This window comes from Sorex araneus, chromosome 3, assembly GCF_027595985.1.
Source record: "Sorex araneus isolate mSorAra2 chromosome 3, mSorAra2.pri, whole genome shotgun sequence".
NCBI classification, from domain to species: Eukaryota; Metazoa; Chordata; class Mammalia; order Eulipotyphla; family Soricidae; genus Sorex; species Sorex araneus.
In genome coordinates this window covers 161,198,686-161,216,687 of record NC_073304.1, presented here as the reverse complement: position 1 = coordinate 161,216,687, position 18,002 = coordinate 161,198,686, and the positions used below count along the sequence as shown (strand labels likewise).

Here is an 18,002-nt window from a genome sequence, read left to right as displayed (position 1 = left end):
CTGTCTAGACTTTTTGCTAACGATGTGCAGTCCAGTTAGCCAGCTGGCGCTCAAACCCTCACAGCAGTCCAGGCTTGGCAGTGAGTCGTACCCACAAGTTCTCCTTGTCTTTGATTGCCGTTCTGGTGCCAGGGGCAGAGTGGGGGAAATCATACACTTTTGTGACAGTTTCAGGAAACACGTTTGTAGTGGTGCCAGAGCCTCCCACGTGGCAGGCATGCGCTTTACCACCAAGCCCCACCCCAGGCCCCACTCTCCCTGTCTTAAGCAAGCCGTGCCGTGCTTGTGAACATCTGCATGCAACATGAGGATTCTCACAACCACACTACAAAGTGCAGTGAGGACTAAGGAGGGTGGCCCACATAAAGAGTGATGCTTTTGAGTTTCTTCCTAGAAAAAGGAAATCTCGTCTCTGTTGTGTTGGGAAAATGACACTCAAGTCTCACCCCCGTACTCTATCCACCAACTTGAGCCATCTTGTTTCTCTCACCAGCAACACATGCTCGGTACTGCATTTGTGCCATCTATATGGACTCACTGCTCACAGAACTCTAGGAGATACCCTAACTCTGTTGCCTGTTTGACAGATGAGAGAGCTGAGGCGCACAGGCATCTAATGACAGGTAACAAAGTGCACTGCCAGCTTCCAGCCTGGTGGTGCAGCCTGAATTCAGCCTCTCAATATTTCCGTTTCCTTCTCAGTAAACTAGGAAATACTAGAGTTTTAAAATTAATTTTGGATGAGACACCACAGTGTACAACACAACCTAAGTTGTTGTTTTACAGTTGCTGAGCTACTGTACCAACCCTTCTACTAGTGTTCCGAGAATCCTCCATTGCATGGTCCCTACCCTCTGCCCCCGCTCAGTTCCCAGTTTTATTGACCACATCTCAGAGTTTGTTTGCATTGGGCGTTGTCTAATCCATTTCTTTCTTCCTTTAGACTCTGCATATGAGCATGATAATCTGGTATTCATCTTTCAATAGTAGAATTCTTTTTGCTTTTTGGGTCACACCCAGCGACCCACAGGGTTTTTTCCTGGCTCATGCACTCAGGAATTACTTCTGGGGGTGCTTGGGGGACCATATGGGATGCTGGGAATCGAACCTGGGTCAGCCGCGTGCAAGGCAAATGCCCTACCCGTTGTGCTATTGCTCCAGCCCCACAATAGTAGAATTCTTGAGAAGATGAAATTAACTAGTGTACGTGATCACTTGAGCCTTGAGTAAGAACCCTGAAAATGTTAGTTTTGACCAGCTTGGCAGAAAAACTGCTCCTCACAATTTCCACTCTGTTCCCCAGACCACATCTCTCCCGGATGCCCAGGGCCTCAGGGTTCTCTAGCTATGATGGCCTCTTCATAGAACTGACTCAGGAGGCCCCAAGAGACAGAACAGAGATAATAGCAGTTGCCTTGCATGCAGCTGACCCCAGTTCAATCCCTGGAACCACATATGGCCGTCTTCAGCACCGTCAGGAATGACCCCTGAGCACTGCCCCGTGTGGCCCAATTCTCCCCAAATTCCAAGAAAGCACGCCTGAACCCTCAAAGTTGAGCAAACATGTATTGATTGATTGAGTCAGAGACGCCACCTGGCCCCCATACCAAGACGAGGAAGGTACAGAATCTGACTCAAGGGCTGGCAGCCTGCAGGGAGGGCCAGACAGGTTGGTGACCTGTGACAGGATATGAATTTTGTGAACACAGAGGTTACACTGGCTGCCGTCCAGGCAGTCTGGGTAAAATGTGTCAATGGATTAAGAAAGAGATAAGCAAAACCTGGAAAGACAGTTAAGCCCTGCTGACTGCTTGAGTAATTGGCATCTCACCTCTGCTGGGACTCTGGGAGAGAGCAATGATTATTCCAGCACTTTGCTTAGCTCTTGGGGTGGTTCGCCAGTAAGAGCTGACCCAGTTTGGGAATCCCACATCTTTATTCCTAAACTGTTTTGTTTCCTTGTGTCGTCGCCTTGTGTGATGTGTGACTATGCAGGAAGACTAGAAAATATAGGAAAGGTGCTTTTAATTCTTAGTGGCGGCCTCTTGTGGATTTCAACTGGTTTTATGGTTTCACTTGGTTGAAGGCTGCTGCAACCCTTATTGGTGGGGTGGAGTCCTCCCCTCCAGGGGTGTGGTGGTTGCCAGGGCTGCAGCTGGTTGTGCTGGGACCCCTCACAAACCCAGGGCCTCACACGTGCAAGGCACAGCCCTCTCAGGCCACCTCCTAGCCTCTGCTGCCTGCATTTTGTTCCCACTCTGAAGTCTGTTCCTTTTATTACTATCGCTTGTTTGCCTTGATTTCTTTCCTCCTCTGAGCTTCCCTTCCTCCAGGCTCCCATCCATGGTTTCACTTCATGACTGCCAGCAGAACAAGTTTTGTTTTTTTTTTTTTTTAATACACCTGCTTGCTTTTTCTAATACCTGCCCCTCCCTAGACTTTGCTGTGGACGGAGCCAAACAATAGGCTCTGATATCAGGGGCAAAGGCTTGCCAAAGTCAGTCTTTTCAGGAGAGCAACCGGAAGAGAGGCAGGACCCGACTGTAGAACTGCCAGGGCAGCGCCTGGTCCTGGGCTTTTGCTTGCCTGTGTCTTCTTGGCTGGGAACTCAAAGTCGCTGTCTTCAAACTTTCCCTCCAGCAAGAGCAGTAAGAAGTCGATAAATGCCCGCGCCAGGAAAGGGCAGCGTTTCCCGAGCTGCTGGTAAGTGCCCTGCGTTTCAGGGTTTCACTTAGAATGATCCAGCGCGCTTGGGGCCTCGGCTTCCTGTCCGGTGCGCGCCGGCCCAGCTCCTCTGCGGGCGGTGGTTGCTGGGCAATAGGAAACAAAAACGTGTTGGGAATTCCTGCGTGGGAGGAAACCTCGAGCGTTGTTTTGATCCCGTATAATTCAGGAGATAAATCCATCTTTATGGGATTGGTTGTGCTGGAACTCAGTTCGGGCGTTCTTGGGTATCTGACGCTGTCTGTAGCAGTGAGCAATGGGGGCGCTCTTTGGCAGGAGGCTCTTGAAACTAGAGCGCCGGTCTGGCTGCCTAGAAGGCAGAGCTGGGATAAGACAAGCCTTGAGGGACAGGGTCAGCCGCGATGGAAGAAAAATGTGTGTGCAGAAGTCAAGGAAGACAAGTGGTGGGGAGAAGAGGTGATTGGGAAGTAGGGTGAGGTGTAGAGAGAGGTCAGCTACCAGGGTGCATCCCCTCCCTACTCCCAGCAGCCTGGAGATACCCCTGAACTACCCCCCACTCCATCCCCCTACTCCCCCGCCCTCCCTCCCAGAGCTGGGAGTAGCCCCCCCAACCTCGTGTCGCCCAAGGAAAAAAAAAGTGAGCGGGGCAGTGGGGGTGGGCATAGGGCTATTGCAGTGGGTAATGCTCTTTGCCTTGCACACAGCTGACCAGTCCCCGGAGCCCAGTTAGCAGTTATCCCTGAGCACAGAGCCAGGAGTAAACTCTGAGCACCACTAGGTGTGGCTCAAAACAAAACAAAACAAAAACAAAAAGTGGGGAGATTAAGAATGGAGATGAGAAGAACAAAAAAATGATTAAAAAAAAAAGCAACAAGGAATGGATGTCACTAGCAAGAGGAAATGCAATGAGGGAAATTTTTTGGTTTTGTTTTTGGTAATAAATACCGAGGGGGGTTTTTTCTTGTTGTTTTTTTCTGGCAAGAAAATGGCAGCTATAATGCCTCTTTTCTGATTTAGGGAACTTGTTTGTGTCAACACATGTCTGACTGTTCTCTCTGCAACCATCTTTAAATTCTCATTACCACCTTTTGTTTTATTTTATTTTACTATCATTATTATTATTATTATTTTGCTTTTTATGTCACACCCGGTGATGCTCAGGGGTTACTCCTAGCTCTGAACTCAGGAATTACTCCTGGCGGTGCTCGGGGGACCATATGGGATGCCGGGGATCAAACCTAGGTCAGCAGTGTGCAAGGCAAATGCCCTACCCGCTGTGCTATAGCTCTGACCCCACCACCTTTTAAATTTTTTAAATTTTTTTCAAAAAATTTCAAATGAATCACCGTGAAGTTACAGACTTAAAAATTCTCATGCTTATGTTTGAGTTATACAATGGTTGTGTACCCATCCCTCCACCAGTGCCCATTCTCCACCACCAATGATCCCAGTATCCCTCCCACCACCCCCATCCCATCCCCGCCATCCCACCCCGCCTCTGTGGCAGGGCGTTCCCTTTTGCCCTCTTCTTTTGGGTGTTGTGGTTTGCAGTATAAGTATTGAGTGGCCATCATGTTCTGTCTATAGTCTACTTTCACCTCGCATCTCCCATTCCTTGGAGTTGGCCCTCCAAGAACTCTCATTACCACCTTTTAAATTGAACAAAGTTTCTCTGCCAATGACAGCCTAGCACCCAAGAACTGAGGGAGGATGGTTGGGAGGATGGGGCTTTGCAGCGAGGCATGCCTTCCCAGTCCAGGGCCAAGTTCGCCCCCGGTCCACCTACTACTGCCTCATTAACAAAGGTGCACATTTTTATTTATTTTTATTTGTGATGGTGCTGGGGATAGAACCCAGGACCTCACACATACAAGACAAGTGCTCTACACTGACCCACTTCCTGGCTCTTTCACGGTAGTCCCTGGCAACAATGAGGGCAAAATTCTGGGAAACAGTAAGAGGTTGCTCCATAGCATCTGCCGTGATTGTCTGTTATTGCTGTTTTCACCTGAAGACAGGGAGACTGATACTTAGGCTGTTGTTTGTTTGAGGGGCACAGTCTCCCAAGCAATGTTCAGAAAGCCCGAGGGCCCTTCTCAGCACTGGACCATGGCTAAATGCATGAGCTGAAGGTGTGGTGCTGCTCAGGCTCTGCAGTGCCACCAGCGTCCTCGGGGTGCTCAGGAAGCTTCTGGCACTGCACCCAGAGAGCCAAGGGACCGTGTGATGCTGGAAATTCAACTAGGCCAACTGCATGCAAGACAAACACCTTAACCCCCATCTCTCTGAACCAAGCTCCTTGTCATTTGGTAACATTTCTCGATTAAAATCTGATGCAGCAATAATGGATCTTTGATCTGCTGTTTAGACCAGAAGAGATCTTCAAAGTAATTTCATGCAGTCCATGTCATTATTGTACATAGGAAAACCATCCTGAAGCATTAAGACTTTCATGTCATTTGGGTCATTTGGGCTGCCTCCATGGATCATAGGTGTCTCCTGGAGTCTGGGAGCTCACCTCTGTCATCTGTGTGGTCTGATACCACTGAGCTCTCAGCATACGAGCTCAGCCAGCCCAAGTGGGAGAGGCGGGAGGTAGTGCAGAAGAGAAAGCACTTGCCTTGCATGCAGTTACTTTGATCCTGGTTTCATCCCCTGAGCACCCCTGGGTATGGCCCCAACCCCATCCCTTAAAAAATATTTTATTAGGATGCTCAGAAGCTGCAAGCCATCTTGAGGCCTAGACTCCAGCATTCCATGGTGTTAGCTCATCTCTCTGGTAATTTCTATTTCAATTCTAGGCAAGCACAAGGCCAGATTCCAGGGGGAAAGAAAGTGACCCCACTGCTTCACTGGGGCCAGGGAGAAGGAGAGTAACAAAGCCACGGTTCTAGGCCAAAGAGATAGTAATACAGAGGGTAAGGCGCTTGCCTTGCATGGAACCAACCTGGGTTTGATCCCCGGCACCACATACAGGTCCCTGAATTCCACCAAGAGTGTTCCCTGAGCTCAGAGTCAGGAGTACCTAAGCATCGCTGAGTGTGGCCCCCAGACATATAGACAAACACAAAGTCACATTACCCTGGAGTTTACATTCAGGATAAGCAGAAATATGGAGGTGTAGCTTACAAACACTACCCTGCACCTTCTAACCTCTTTTACACACCAGGAAAACAATGCAAAAGAAGTTACTGATTCTTTGACCAAGAACATGACCCTAGTCCAGGGCTCATTTCTACAAGCCAATGAGAACTCAAAACTCATCCAGGATCTACAGGCAACAGACACGTGATGCCCAAATACAGGAGGCCAAAGGACAACTCCATTTACTGAGCTCATTCTGAGCAGTGAGTGTGTAATTCCTCAGTTATGAAAATAAAGATGAGGACAAACACTGCTCAGAACAAAGCGAACAGGAGTGCAGACCATGGGTCAGTGACTTCAAGTGGTTGCCTGGAAAGCTCAAGGCCAAGTTCAAACCCAAGAGCCACCTGCAAACTCCAAGGAGACCCTGATTTCCCTGCTCTTAGGGACCCCCAGGTAGAAGGGTCCGGAAATTGACCCGTGGATTAAGAAGCACAAGGACAGTGTGAAATCTCGACTTTAGTCCCTGATACTGTGCATGCATGAGGGGATCCTGCACACCCCACTATCTGGGGTCCTCAGGAAGGGGAGAAAAGGATAAAGAGAAGCAAGAGAAAGCAAGTAAGTAACAAGAGTCAGCCAGGCTATAGAGGAAGAGAAGATTCTTCTTCTGGGAGGAGACTCATGACTTGGGGAAAAATAAAGATAAAACACGGGCAACTCAGGAGGAGGCTGGTTTTTAGGGTGCTGGGATGGGGTCTAAGGCAGCAGTCACACTGCGGTTCTCGATAACGAGAATGAGTTTTTGCATTTGGACAAAGGCTGGAACTACAGATCAGCAAGAAAAGACCTGATTGAATTGAGTCAAGTTAATAGGCCTGGGGGTAGAACAAATGACAAGTGTAGACAACAGTCCCTCGTGATGTGTTGAGTCAAGCTGAACTAATGAAGCAAACAAGCTGTGTATTTATGATTTACCTTGAGGTATGCCATCTCTCACCAGGGGGTCCTTCCCATGGACATGGGGGACACTGAATGTCCTAAATACAGGCTGGGCAGATGACAAAGCAATAGATGCAGAAGGGCCAGTGCAGGCCGACAGTGAACTTGATTGAAAAAACAAGGTGAAACACTAGAGACAAGGTGAGATCAGGTGAGGCTTAAAATACCATCATCGGGGCCAGAGTCATAGTACAGAGGGCAGGGCTTTTGCCTTGCACACTGACGGCCTGGGTTCAATTCCGCATGGTCCTCTGAGCTCTCCAGGAGTGATCCCTGAGCACAGAGTCAGGAGTTATCCCTGAGCACCACTGAGTGTGACCCCCAGACAAACAAAAATACCATCATCTCAGGCTGGGAACATAGAACAGCCCTGCATGCAGCTGACCTGGGTTCAATTCCCAGCACTATACACGGTCCCCGGGCCCTGCCAGGAGTGATCCCTGAGCACAGCCATGTCTCCCTCTTGTCTCCCTACCAAAAGTAATACTCTCCTTATATGTCACACAAAACAGCACCAGAATTTTTTCTGTTCAGAATTTTTTCTCTTTTGTATTGGGTTCATCTATTTGTGGTAATAGTAGTACTTTTATTAGCAGGAGGTGGGGCAGAGTGGAGGGAAGGGAACTCCCAGCAGTGCTTGGGCCCACGGTGCTCAGGCCTGGGGTGTTCTGGGATCAACAGGGCCACACTCACTGTTGCTGGGCTCAGAGTGTGAGTGTGGGATCAACACTCAGGACCCCTTATATGCAAGGTACTTGCTTGACCTTTTGAGTCACTATCACTATCATCCCGTTGTTCATCGATTGCTCGAGCGGGCACCAGTAACACCTTTATTCATCCCTGTCGAGTACCAGTGCAACCCAATGGCGTTTGCTCACACCAGGAACACGAAGAGCACGTTACTGTTGTTACTGTTACTGTTTTTGTCATATCAGATACATCACGGGTAGCTTGCCAGGCTCTGCCGTGCGGGTGGAATATCCTCGGTAGCTTGCCAGGTGCTCTGGGAGGGACGGAGGCTTTTGGGGCAGCCTCTAATCGTCCTTATGGGTGTTCACAGTCTAATGAAAGCAAGCTTTTGGTCAGCTGTCATGTAACGGTCCACACGCTGACAAACATGCACTGCCCGCATCTCTGGGCAGCACCTGGGAATCTGTGGCCTCAGGTTGATCTCCTTGAGATTGATGGAATGCGCCTGGAGGTTGTTGAGCAGCTGGCAGAGCAGGACCCCGTCTCAGAGAGTCTGTGCCAGGTCGAACACCCATGCCGAGACCCAGGTCATCCGGTGGCTGGCAGGCGGCACCCTCCATGCCCGACAGTGCTACAACTCCGCCCGGCCTCGGTCCCTCCGAGCCTGCCGACACCACTCCATCCAAATCTTACAAAACAGCCAGCGATGTCCAGCAGGGGTCACACACAGAGTTCCCTGCCTGGCATGTTGAGCCGCACGCTGTCTAAGGCGAAATGGTGAGCTGGGTTCTGGAGAGCGTGAGGGGTTCGGGCGGCATCAGCACCTCTTGAGTCTCATTCCTAATATTTTCATTTTTAAGTATGTGAACAAGTTCTAAATCCCATGTTTTGTGCCAAGTCAGCTATTATAAATATACGTGTAAATGTATCATCTTGGGACAGAAAAGATAGTCCAAGGATAAGGCACTTGCCTTGCATGCAGCAGGCCTGCTTTAATCCTCCGCATGGCCTATGGTCCCCTGAGCACCTGTAAGGGTGACCCCTGAGCATAAAGCCAGAAGTATTCCCTGAGCATCATAGGATATGGCTCAACTTTACCCCCTCCCCCACTCCCAGTGTACAGTCTCAGGCATTTGAGTATAAAAGATCTTAAGTTATGGGAACCAAGAGGGGACAACACTTGGTTGTCTTTCTTCATCTTCCCGCCCTGGGAAGGGAAGGCCAGAGCTTTTTGGGCTGCTTCCTTGGTGATAGGTAAACATAGTGCCACTTCTCCCGCCTTTCCTGCAGATGCTCTGGCTCCTGACTGGACATGTTCTCCAGCGAAAACAATCTCAGAATCATCTATGAAATGTTTTTTACTTTAAAGGTCATCACTTTGAAACCTTGCCCTGTCTTATGTCTGTGTGCATTACTGCTCTCTGAATTTTACTTCTCATTTTTTGGGGGAGACAAACACTAGCGCATGTGCAGCTTAATCATGTTTTATTCAGCGTTAGCCTGAGTCAGAAGAGGTACCCGTGCTCACTGGCTCCCAGCAGGAAACAGTGATCATGTTAAGATTGAAGGTGTGGCTGATTCCTCCACCCCCACTCCAAGTCCAAGAAAAATGAAAATGGGAAAGAATAATAGAATTTTTCAAAGATCATCATTTTACAAAGGGAAAAATATAGCCCTACCTGTTGTATTTACTAAAAATAACATGGGGGACTGGAGTGATAGTACAGAGGGTAGGGTGTTTGCCTTCTTGCATGCAGCCCATCTGGGTTCAATCCTGGCGTCCCCTGAGCACCACCAGGAGTAATTCTGGTGAGTGTAGAGCCAGGAGTATCTCCTGAACATTGCTGGGTGTGAACCAAAAAGCAAAACAAACAAACAAAACACACACAAAACCATATTCAAAAGCTACAAATGGGAGGAAACCCTTATTACCATGAGACAACAGGTGATTTTCTTGTCCTGTGTCTGAGAGCCACATCCCTCAGACCTCACTAAGATCAGAGTCAGGGGCTGTATTTGATTTTCCTGTCTCACTCGAAGCCCCCTCACGTGCTCTGGAAGCTGCGTTGCCTGCCTGGTTATCTTAGTAACTGCATAAAGCTCAGTCACATGAACATTCTTGGGGGAAATGACATTTTTCGGCACCCAAACAGATCTGTTTCATTGGGTAGAATTCAAACTCATGTGGGGATTGGCCTCAAAGTTCTGATTTCTGACTTCACTGGCCAGAGGTTGGGAATGAAGCTGGCGGTGCCGGGTGCTGTGCAGATGTGCAATGTGTCCTGGGAGTGCTTTTAGGAAAGAGCCATTATTTGAAGAGTTGGTGACACCTGTAGCCTTTAGGGAGAAGAAGAGTTATACTTATTGGCGTGTTCCTGAGGTAGGCAGCGTTACCAGATTCTGAAAGGAAAGGGATATGTTGAGAAGTGGAGGTTGGGTGGTACTGAATGTTGGGGTTCGTCATTTGGGCTGGCTTCAAGAAAGTGGCGGTTGTGTGCAAACACAGGGCATTAATTAGTGAATGCTAAACGAAAGTTCCCAATCTTATTTTGGCTGGCTACCTCTTTTTTGGGAAAAAAGAATCAGCACTCCTTGGAAACCTACCTTCCTGAAGAGATTGAACAGAAAGCACCCCCAGTCCCTGAGACTACAACCACACCCCACAGTTTATTATCAGTACTCCTAGAGTGTGTAGGGGCGGGGACTGCATAGCTCACTTGGGGGAATATAGTGCTAAAGGCATGTTGGTAAGAACTTGTTAGAAGTTAGTTAGAAAAAAAAGAAAAAAAACCAAAACAAAAACAAAAAAAGGGGGTGCTGGATTGATAGCACAACATGTAGCGCATTTGCCTTGCACACAGCTGACCCAGGTTCGATTCCCAGCATCCCATATGGTCTCCTGAGCACTGCAGGAGTAATTCTTGAGTGCAAAGCCAGGAGTAACCACTGAGCATCGCCGGGCAAGATCCAAAAAGAAAAAAGGAAAAAGAAGTTAGTTAGAAGCAGTTACTTTGCACTCTTAGTCTGCTGGTAGTGAAGATGGGTGAGCGGATATCAGAAGCGGCAAGGCCAGAGGGAGTCAGGGCACTGCTGGGGCCTCACAGTGCGATGACGACTACCTAACGCTTTCACAGAGCAAGTCTAGACAGGATGGCTTGTGGCTTCTTTCTCAATCATTTTATAAAATGACAGTATCATGGCCCGAAGCAGAAACCCGGGTTGGAAACATCCCATTTCTTTGCCTTTAACCAAATTTGCCTTTTACAGCTTTCTCTCTCACTACCTTCTGTGAATCACACAAAATCCTGCCACTGGGTCAACTATTGTGGTGTCAAGTGTAATTCTTTCCCAAACAGCAGGTTCTCCCAGGCACGGACCTGCCCGACCAGCCTGGCTTCAGGGATCTGTCAGACTGACCGCTTTATGAGATTTGGCATCATGGTTTACAAACTCCCCTTTCTCTGTCCATCTCATCCGGGGTCACCTTCTTCTGGGTTAAGTGCCTCTCCTCTCTAAATGATTCTAGAGTCCATCTGAAATGGAGCTAAATGATCTGCCGTTCAAAAAACATCACCAGGCTGGGAAGATGGCTCAAAGGGATAGATGGAATCCAGCATTGGATCCCTGACACCCTGTGGTCCCCTGAGCACCACCAGGAATAATTCCTTAGCACTAAGCCAGGAATAGCCCCCAAGCATGAGTAGATGAGGCCTGAAAATTTAAAAACAAAAACAAAAAAAAACTAAACTAAAAGCAAACAAAAAAAAAACAGCAACAAATCATAAACTTTGATGATTTAATCCTTAAGAAAGAACTGGAGAGACAGCTAACCAGTCAGAGAGTATGCTTTGCACTTAGGCACCACCTGGTCCCCCAAACACCACCAAGAGTGATTTCTGAACACTGAGCAGAAAGCAAACCCCAGCATTGCCAGACGTGGTCAATCAACAACAAAAATAATAAAAAGGCTGGGGCTGGAGCAATAGCACAGAGGGTAGGGCATTTGCCTTGCATTCGGCCGACTTGGGTTCCATTTCCAGCATCCCATATGATCCCCTGAGCACTGCCAGGGGTAATTCCTGAGTGCAGAGCCAGGAGTGACCCCTGTGCAATGCTGGGTGTGACCCAAAAAGAAAAAAAATGATAATAAAAAGTAATCAGCAGGAAGGAAGGGGAGTAGTAATGAGGAAGCTTCACGCCTAGAATTCTGAAGGTGGGGAAGCAGGTTCTGGTCTCCTTTGAAGGGACTTTCCTTCTTCTCAAATCACAACAGAGCAGCAGAAGCAGTTGTCATGTGTTTCTTTGTGGACTTTTGTGTTTAAAGAATTCTGTTGGGGCCGGAGTGATAGTCCAGTGGTTAGAGCATTTGCCTTACATGCGGCTGACCCAGGTTCGATCCCTAGCATCCCATATGGTCCCCGGAGGACTGCTAGGAGTAATTCCTGAGTGCAGAGCCAGGGCTAACCCTTGAATATTTCTGGGTGTGACCCTAAAAGAAGAAAAAAAGAATTCTATTACGGTAAACTAGAGAAATAGTGTGCTGGGTTGGATTCTCGCCTTGCATGCCGCTGCTGCATCTGCTCCCCCCACCCCACCAGGACTGATCCCTGAGTAACGAGCCAAGAACAAAGTAAAGAATCCCATTACCAGACTGGATAGCACAGGGGTTAGTTACGGTCTTTGCCTTGCTAGTGGCCAACCCCCGTTCTATCCCTGGTACCACATATAGTCTGAGCAACCCCTAAGCACAGAGCTGGAAGTAGCCCCTGAGCAGCACCGGTGTGGCCCAGCCCCACCCCCAAAGCCCCAAAGAAATTCCATTACCTAAGCTTATACATTTAAAAATTTCTTATAAGCTTATATCCTTGACCACTAGATGTGTGGGCAAATTAGATTAATATAGCTGTTTTATTTCCTGCTGGTTCTCCACTGCCTACCGTGGGTCTGGCACATGATAGTTTAATAAACATTTACTCAGTGAATGAATGAGTGACCGAAATCATAATATTCTAGTTTTTACTCCTTGTTATTAAAATATCTACCATTCAGTTGCACAGTTAGGTCCAGTGTCAGCATATTGTTCACACGGTATTTCCTCACTGACTTCATGAATAGTTTAACCATTAGCAAAGAATTTCAATGTAATATTGCACTTTGGGGAATAGAGCTAAAATGTGTCCTCCGTGGTGCAAAGGAGATTCTGTCTAGAGCTGATCTTCCCCAGCTGGTGTTTCATGTAGCATTTTCTCAGAAAACGTTAGAACCCATCACTTGTGTGTGCACCAGATGTGAAGAAGTTGAAAGGATGCATTGATATTTTTTTGTTTTATTTCAGCAAACTTCAGAAGACAAAAAGGGACATCAGATGGCTCCAAGGAGTGACTGGCGAATGGTTTGAAGAAATACAAAGAAAAAAGTTTTGCAATGAAACAGATGTTAGCCAAATGTTAAAACAGCCACTTACATACAGGCTCAGAAAGGGCATGGCAGAAAATGGTGAGAAAAATTTTGCATAGTGATTCATTTTCCTATGGCAAATAGTTGCAGAGAATGACTACATTTTTGAATCTTATATACTGTGTGTAGGGCAGCACACATACCAAAATTAGAGTTATACAGAGAGCTGGAATGATTGTACAGTGAGTTGAGTGCTTGTCTTGCAGGCCACTGACCTAGGTTCCACCCCCATCTCCCAATACGATCCCCTGGGCACCGCCAGGAGTGATGCCTGAACTCACATGGCCAAAAAAAAAAGCAAAATAAAATAAAATAAAACTAGAAAAAAGTAGAACTACACAGAGTAGGTCAGCCTGGCTTTTCAGAAGGTGACATGCACATCTGTGAGTATTCCACAGTTTTAAAAAAATACAAGTTACAAAAATTTTATAAAGAAACAATATAACAATAATTAACTGAATACATAATTGTACTAACTGTATTACATAACTGTAATAATGTTTTGGGGGGGCTACTGTTTTAGAATCAGGCAAGATAGAAGAGTGGTTAAGAATGCAGACCTGGGGCCAGAGTGAAAGTATAGTGGGTAGAACATTTGCCTTGCACGCAGCCCATCCGGGTTCGATCCCTGGCTTCTTAGATGATCCCCCAAGCATGGCCAGGAGTAATTCCTGAGCGCAGAGCCAGGAGTAATCCTGAGCATTGCTGGGTGTGACCCAAAAAGCAAAATTTTTTAAAAATTCAGACCTGGGTATTAAAAGTACAAACCTGGAAACATAGTCCTATACCAAGTTCTTTCCTCAATTGGGAACTTTCCTTCCCCTTCTACTTTCCAACAAGCCTTTGTATTTCAAAAACAAAACAAAATAAAACAAAAAATACCGGCACTAGACTGAGAGTAAGAGGTTAGAGCTTTTGCCTTGTATGTGGCTGACCTGGGTTCCATCCCTGGCATCCCATAAAATCCCCCAAGCACTGCCTGGAGTAATTCCTTAGTTCAGGAGTAACCACTGAGCATCGCCAGATGTGGCCCCCAAACAAAAAACAAAACAAAAACCCTGGAATAAGGATAATAAAACCTGCTTTCACAGACTATAATTGTAAGAATAATAAAACATATTAGCAATTATAAAAATACTATAAAAGTATAAAGTGTTCTTCTACTGCCAAAATTAAAGGTCTGAGGACTTCCCTTCCTTGGCTCATGTGGAGGTGCATCGTGCCTCTCTGGCATGGAAGAGCAAGAATCAAGCCTTATATTTATCAGGAAATATTTTGATGGTGCAAGTGTTTTTAATTTTCTTCTAGATCCTATGGAGTTGCAAGCATCAAGATCTAAAACCACACCTAATCAAAGGAACTCCACTGCTGCTTCTTCTCGGCTGAGCTTTAAATCATCCCTTGCTTCGCTGTTCAACTTCAGAAAATTCAGAAAAGATTTGAAGCTTCAGTCACTGGGACAGAAAGGGTGAGTGACTATCTGACAGCTCATTAATGATCTGATCGCAGAGTCCAGCAACTTCTTTTGCATTCAGAATGTTTGATGTGTGTTCTTAAATTTTAAATTCACATAGTAACAAAGGAAACAGGATTTAGTTAGCATGAGGACAGAGTCCTTATGGAACCACAAAACTGGGCTCACCAAAACTCCAGCTACTAACCAACTACCTGGATCCCAGGCAGCACATTAGTCTTGAAGGGGTTAAATGTTAGGAAATAATTATTGGCAGTTTCGCAACAGCTCCAAGGAAGTGTGCATTTTTATCACAACTGCTACTGTATCTTGATCCCAAGGAGTTATATTACAATGAATATGAGTGAAATAAACAAAAGAGTCAAGTCCTGGGGTGAGGGGGTGGAGTTGGGGGTGGGAGGTAGGGGCACACCCAGTGGTGCTCAGGGGCTCCTTCTGGCTCTGTGTTCAAGGGGACTATATGCAGTTTGGGGGACCAAAGTGGGTGGGTCACATGCAAGGCTCTTGCCTTTACCTAGGCACTATCTCACCAACCCTGTACCACTGTAGCACTGTCGTCCCATTGTTCATCGATTTGCTCCAGTGGGCACCAGTAACGTCTCCATTGTGAGACTTGTTGTTACTGTTTTTGGCTTTAAATCATCCCTTGCTTCGATATGCCTTTTTGGCATATCGAATATGCCATGGGTAGCTTGCCAGGCTCTGCCATGTGGACGGGGTACTCTTGGTAGGTTGCCGGGCTCTCCAAGAGGGACAGAGGAATCGAATCCGGGTCAGCCTTATAAAGTCAAAATCAGAAAGAGAACTTGCGTTACTACTATTCAATCTGCTTTACTATCAGAGGGAAACATAAGGTTGTGATTAGAATGATCTTACAATTGCTGTTCTGACCAGTTACCCAGAATTTAAGTGTGAGGGAGCAAAAGTTTCCCCAGCCGCAGAGGTGCCACCAGCGAGTTCCCAGTCCGGAACTGCACAAATCAGTTCAACCTGACTCATTCTGTGCAGGATTGCTGTGCTCAAGACCAGCAACGCTCTCCTGACATGCAATTGAGCTGACGACGAAATATTTTTGGCATGTCTTCCTGGTTGAAAAGCTTCCCACCCTCTGAAGGTGTTGCCTTGGCCCATGACGTGTTCCCTGGGTGCAGCCAACCCTCTCAGAGCGCGTTGCAGGGATAAGTACAAGGTGTTGGAGGGCACCTTGGCCTGAAAGCAAGAGGCAGCCAGCTGGGAGGGCTGGGAATGAGATTCCTGGACTTAGGGAGCAGAAAATCAGCCTCCCATCTTGGGTAGATGGATGGTGTTTTGCTTTCGGCTTTGACCTGAGGCCATTCTTTGTCTTTGATGAAATGATGAAAGGCTGAACAAAATGAAGCTCCCTGCTGTGCTCTCTCCGGGAGAGTCTTGCAAGGAAATACTCTTCGAATAGGTAAGTTGCTTTATCTCTGTGAAAATGTTTCAAAATTCTGCTAAAGTACCCATAAGGGAAATAAAAACTGAGGGGGCATTTCATTTATAGGAATTATATTTTGGTGAGGGGAAAAAAAAGTTCCTCATGAGTGGCATAGCTGGGACTTGTGATGTTGTGTGTGTTTTTGATGACTTTCTTTAAGGCAGGGTTTTATACAGCTGAGCGATCTAGCGTTAATAAACTCGGAAAACTTGGGGAACCTGTTAACTCTAAACAAGTTATTTTCAAGCTCACACTGCAAGCCACCGCAAAGAGAATCAAAGAGGATAAAAGATCTCGGATCTTCTTTCTGAGTGTCTTGTGCTCCGGCTGTGGGCTAAATTTTAAAAAAGGGCACTCTTGCATAATCCTGCTTAATGACTAGTCCTATAGACCCATTGTGACTTGTAGTTTTCTTAGCTCCATGCCTGGGAGCAAGTGCCAAAGCGTGCGGAAATGAAACAGATCCTGCCACTTAAAGCGTGTACATACTTTTCAGCAGTTTTCAGATTTTAACTTTTGCTTTCAAGACATAGTGAGAATAAATATTGATTGAGCTGCTACAGAATATAACAAAGGCACCGTTTGGGGATTTTATTTTCTTACTCCTAGGAGATTACAGTATACAAAATATTAAAATAAGTCCTTTTGATATTTGCACAGAAGAGTGACCTAAATACCTCCCTGTACATCCTGGATCTGAAGGTGTAGCTGAGGTGGGGGGTGGGGTGGGGTGGGGGTGTGTTTGTGAAGATTGCTGCACTGTGGTCATCATATGTGGCTCACAGCCCAAGGGGCTCTTTCCATTTCAGTAGGATATAACTTTCTTTGGCAACTCTGTTGAAATACAAAATCAAGTTCAAAGTCCAGATGAGGATTCAGGACCCGGATTCAGGAGTTGCTCCTCGCCTGGGAGGGCCTGAGGAGTTACTGACAGGGCCCAGGGCAGGCTCGCTCATGCAGGCCAGAACCGGGCTGCCGGCAGGTTTCTACTTGCTTGAACCAGGCCGGCGCGACTTGGTCACACTCTGTGCATTAAGCAAGTCAGCAAAGCCCTTAAGAGGACCTTTTGCCAATTGCAGAAGGACCAACCCTTGTAAAGCAAAAACCAAAAAAAAAAAAACCCAAAAAACAACAACAACAACAAAAAAACAGCCTTCTGTTGATCCCTAAGAGACTTGACCATCAGAAAAATATATTCTGCTCTAATACGCTAGTTTAACTTAGAAGAGGCATTAGGCATTGGATAATGGGTAACTTGGAAGAAAATAGACTTAATCATTTCATGGGTTTTTTTGTTTGTTTGCTTTAGAAAGACCCAATGAACAAACTATATGGATTGTTGAAGCTTTAATTTCCTGTTATCACTGGATATAAAATGGGAAGATAGCACCTTTGTGGCTTAATACCAGGGTTTTGCCATTTCTGCTTCAACTAATTTTTCCTCCCAAATTCATACACTTCCCAGACCATTCCATTGTTATTTATAAATGACTTCCCCCTCTTCCCTTCCCTTTGTTGTTACGTTGTTGTTGTCATAGTCTGTCATAGTCGTTGTTGTCTTCACAATGCTTAGCAATGCCTGGGGGTCACATTCGTGGTGCTTAGCTCTCAGCTGTGGTGCCTGAAGACAGCTTTCTGCATGGGGAAGTGCTGGGGATAGAATCTTGGCCTGAGAACAACCCACTGAGCCATACTCCAGACCCCCTACTTGGAAATGATCAGGCTGCACCCTTTGTGACCCACACCTATCCTAGGAGAAAAGAAAAAGATAGTCCATTCATATTTTGTTTACTACCAGTCAATAAATTTTTTAAAAGTTAGCATATTTCATTTCTCTTTCCATGGTTCCTTGTAACCTCAGTCTCCCTTTGTCTTTTTGTGGTATATGTAGTGCCTGTAACTGGTGGGCGTGGTCCAGAATCTGAGAAATGCTATTGAGTGGCTCTCAAACTCCTACTGTTTTTCCCTAGAACATGGCAGTATCTGCCCCAAGAAGGCTGCAGTATCTGTTTTTTACCCTACCAAGCCGCACCTGGAGTCCTTTCTGTTTTTCTTATCCTAGACCCTGCTTCTGACAATGCTCTCCCCGCCATGACAGGTGATATCTGTGCCACCCTGTCTCATGGTCCAAAATGCCCCATTAAGGGGCTTTTG

At 46.6% G+C, this 18,002-nt stretch overlaps 1 protein-coding gene across 1 annotated transcript in view; it reads left to right on the top strand.

Moving 5' to 3' along the window:
- EXPH5 (exophilin 5) overlaps nucleotides 1–18,002 on the top strand; it is an 85,327-nt gene that overhangs the window by 31,275 nt on the left and 36,050 nt on the right. Inside the window, exons 2-3 of the mRNA XM_004614142.2 lie at nucleotides 12,797–12,957; nucleotides 14,227–14,386. Coding sequence (XP_004614199.2) covers nucleotides 12,797–12,957; nucleotides 14,227–14,386 — 321 coding nt within the window. The remainder of the gene's footprint in view (nucleotides 1–12,796; nucleotides 12,958–14,226; nucleotides 14,387–18,002) is intronic.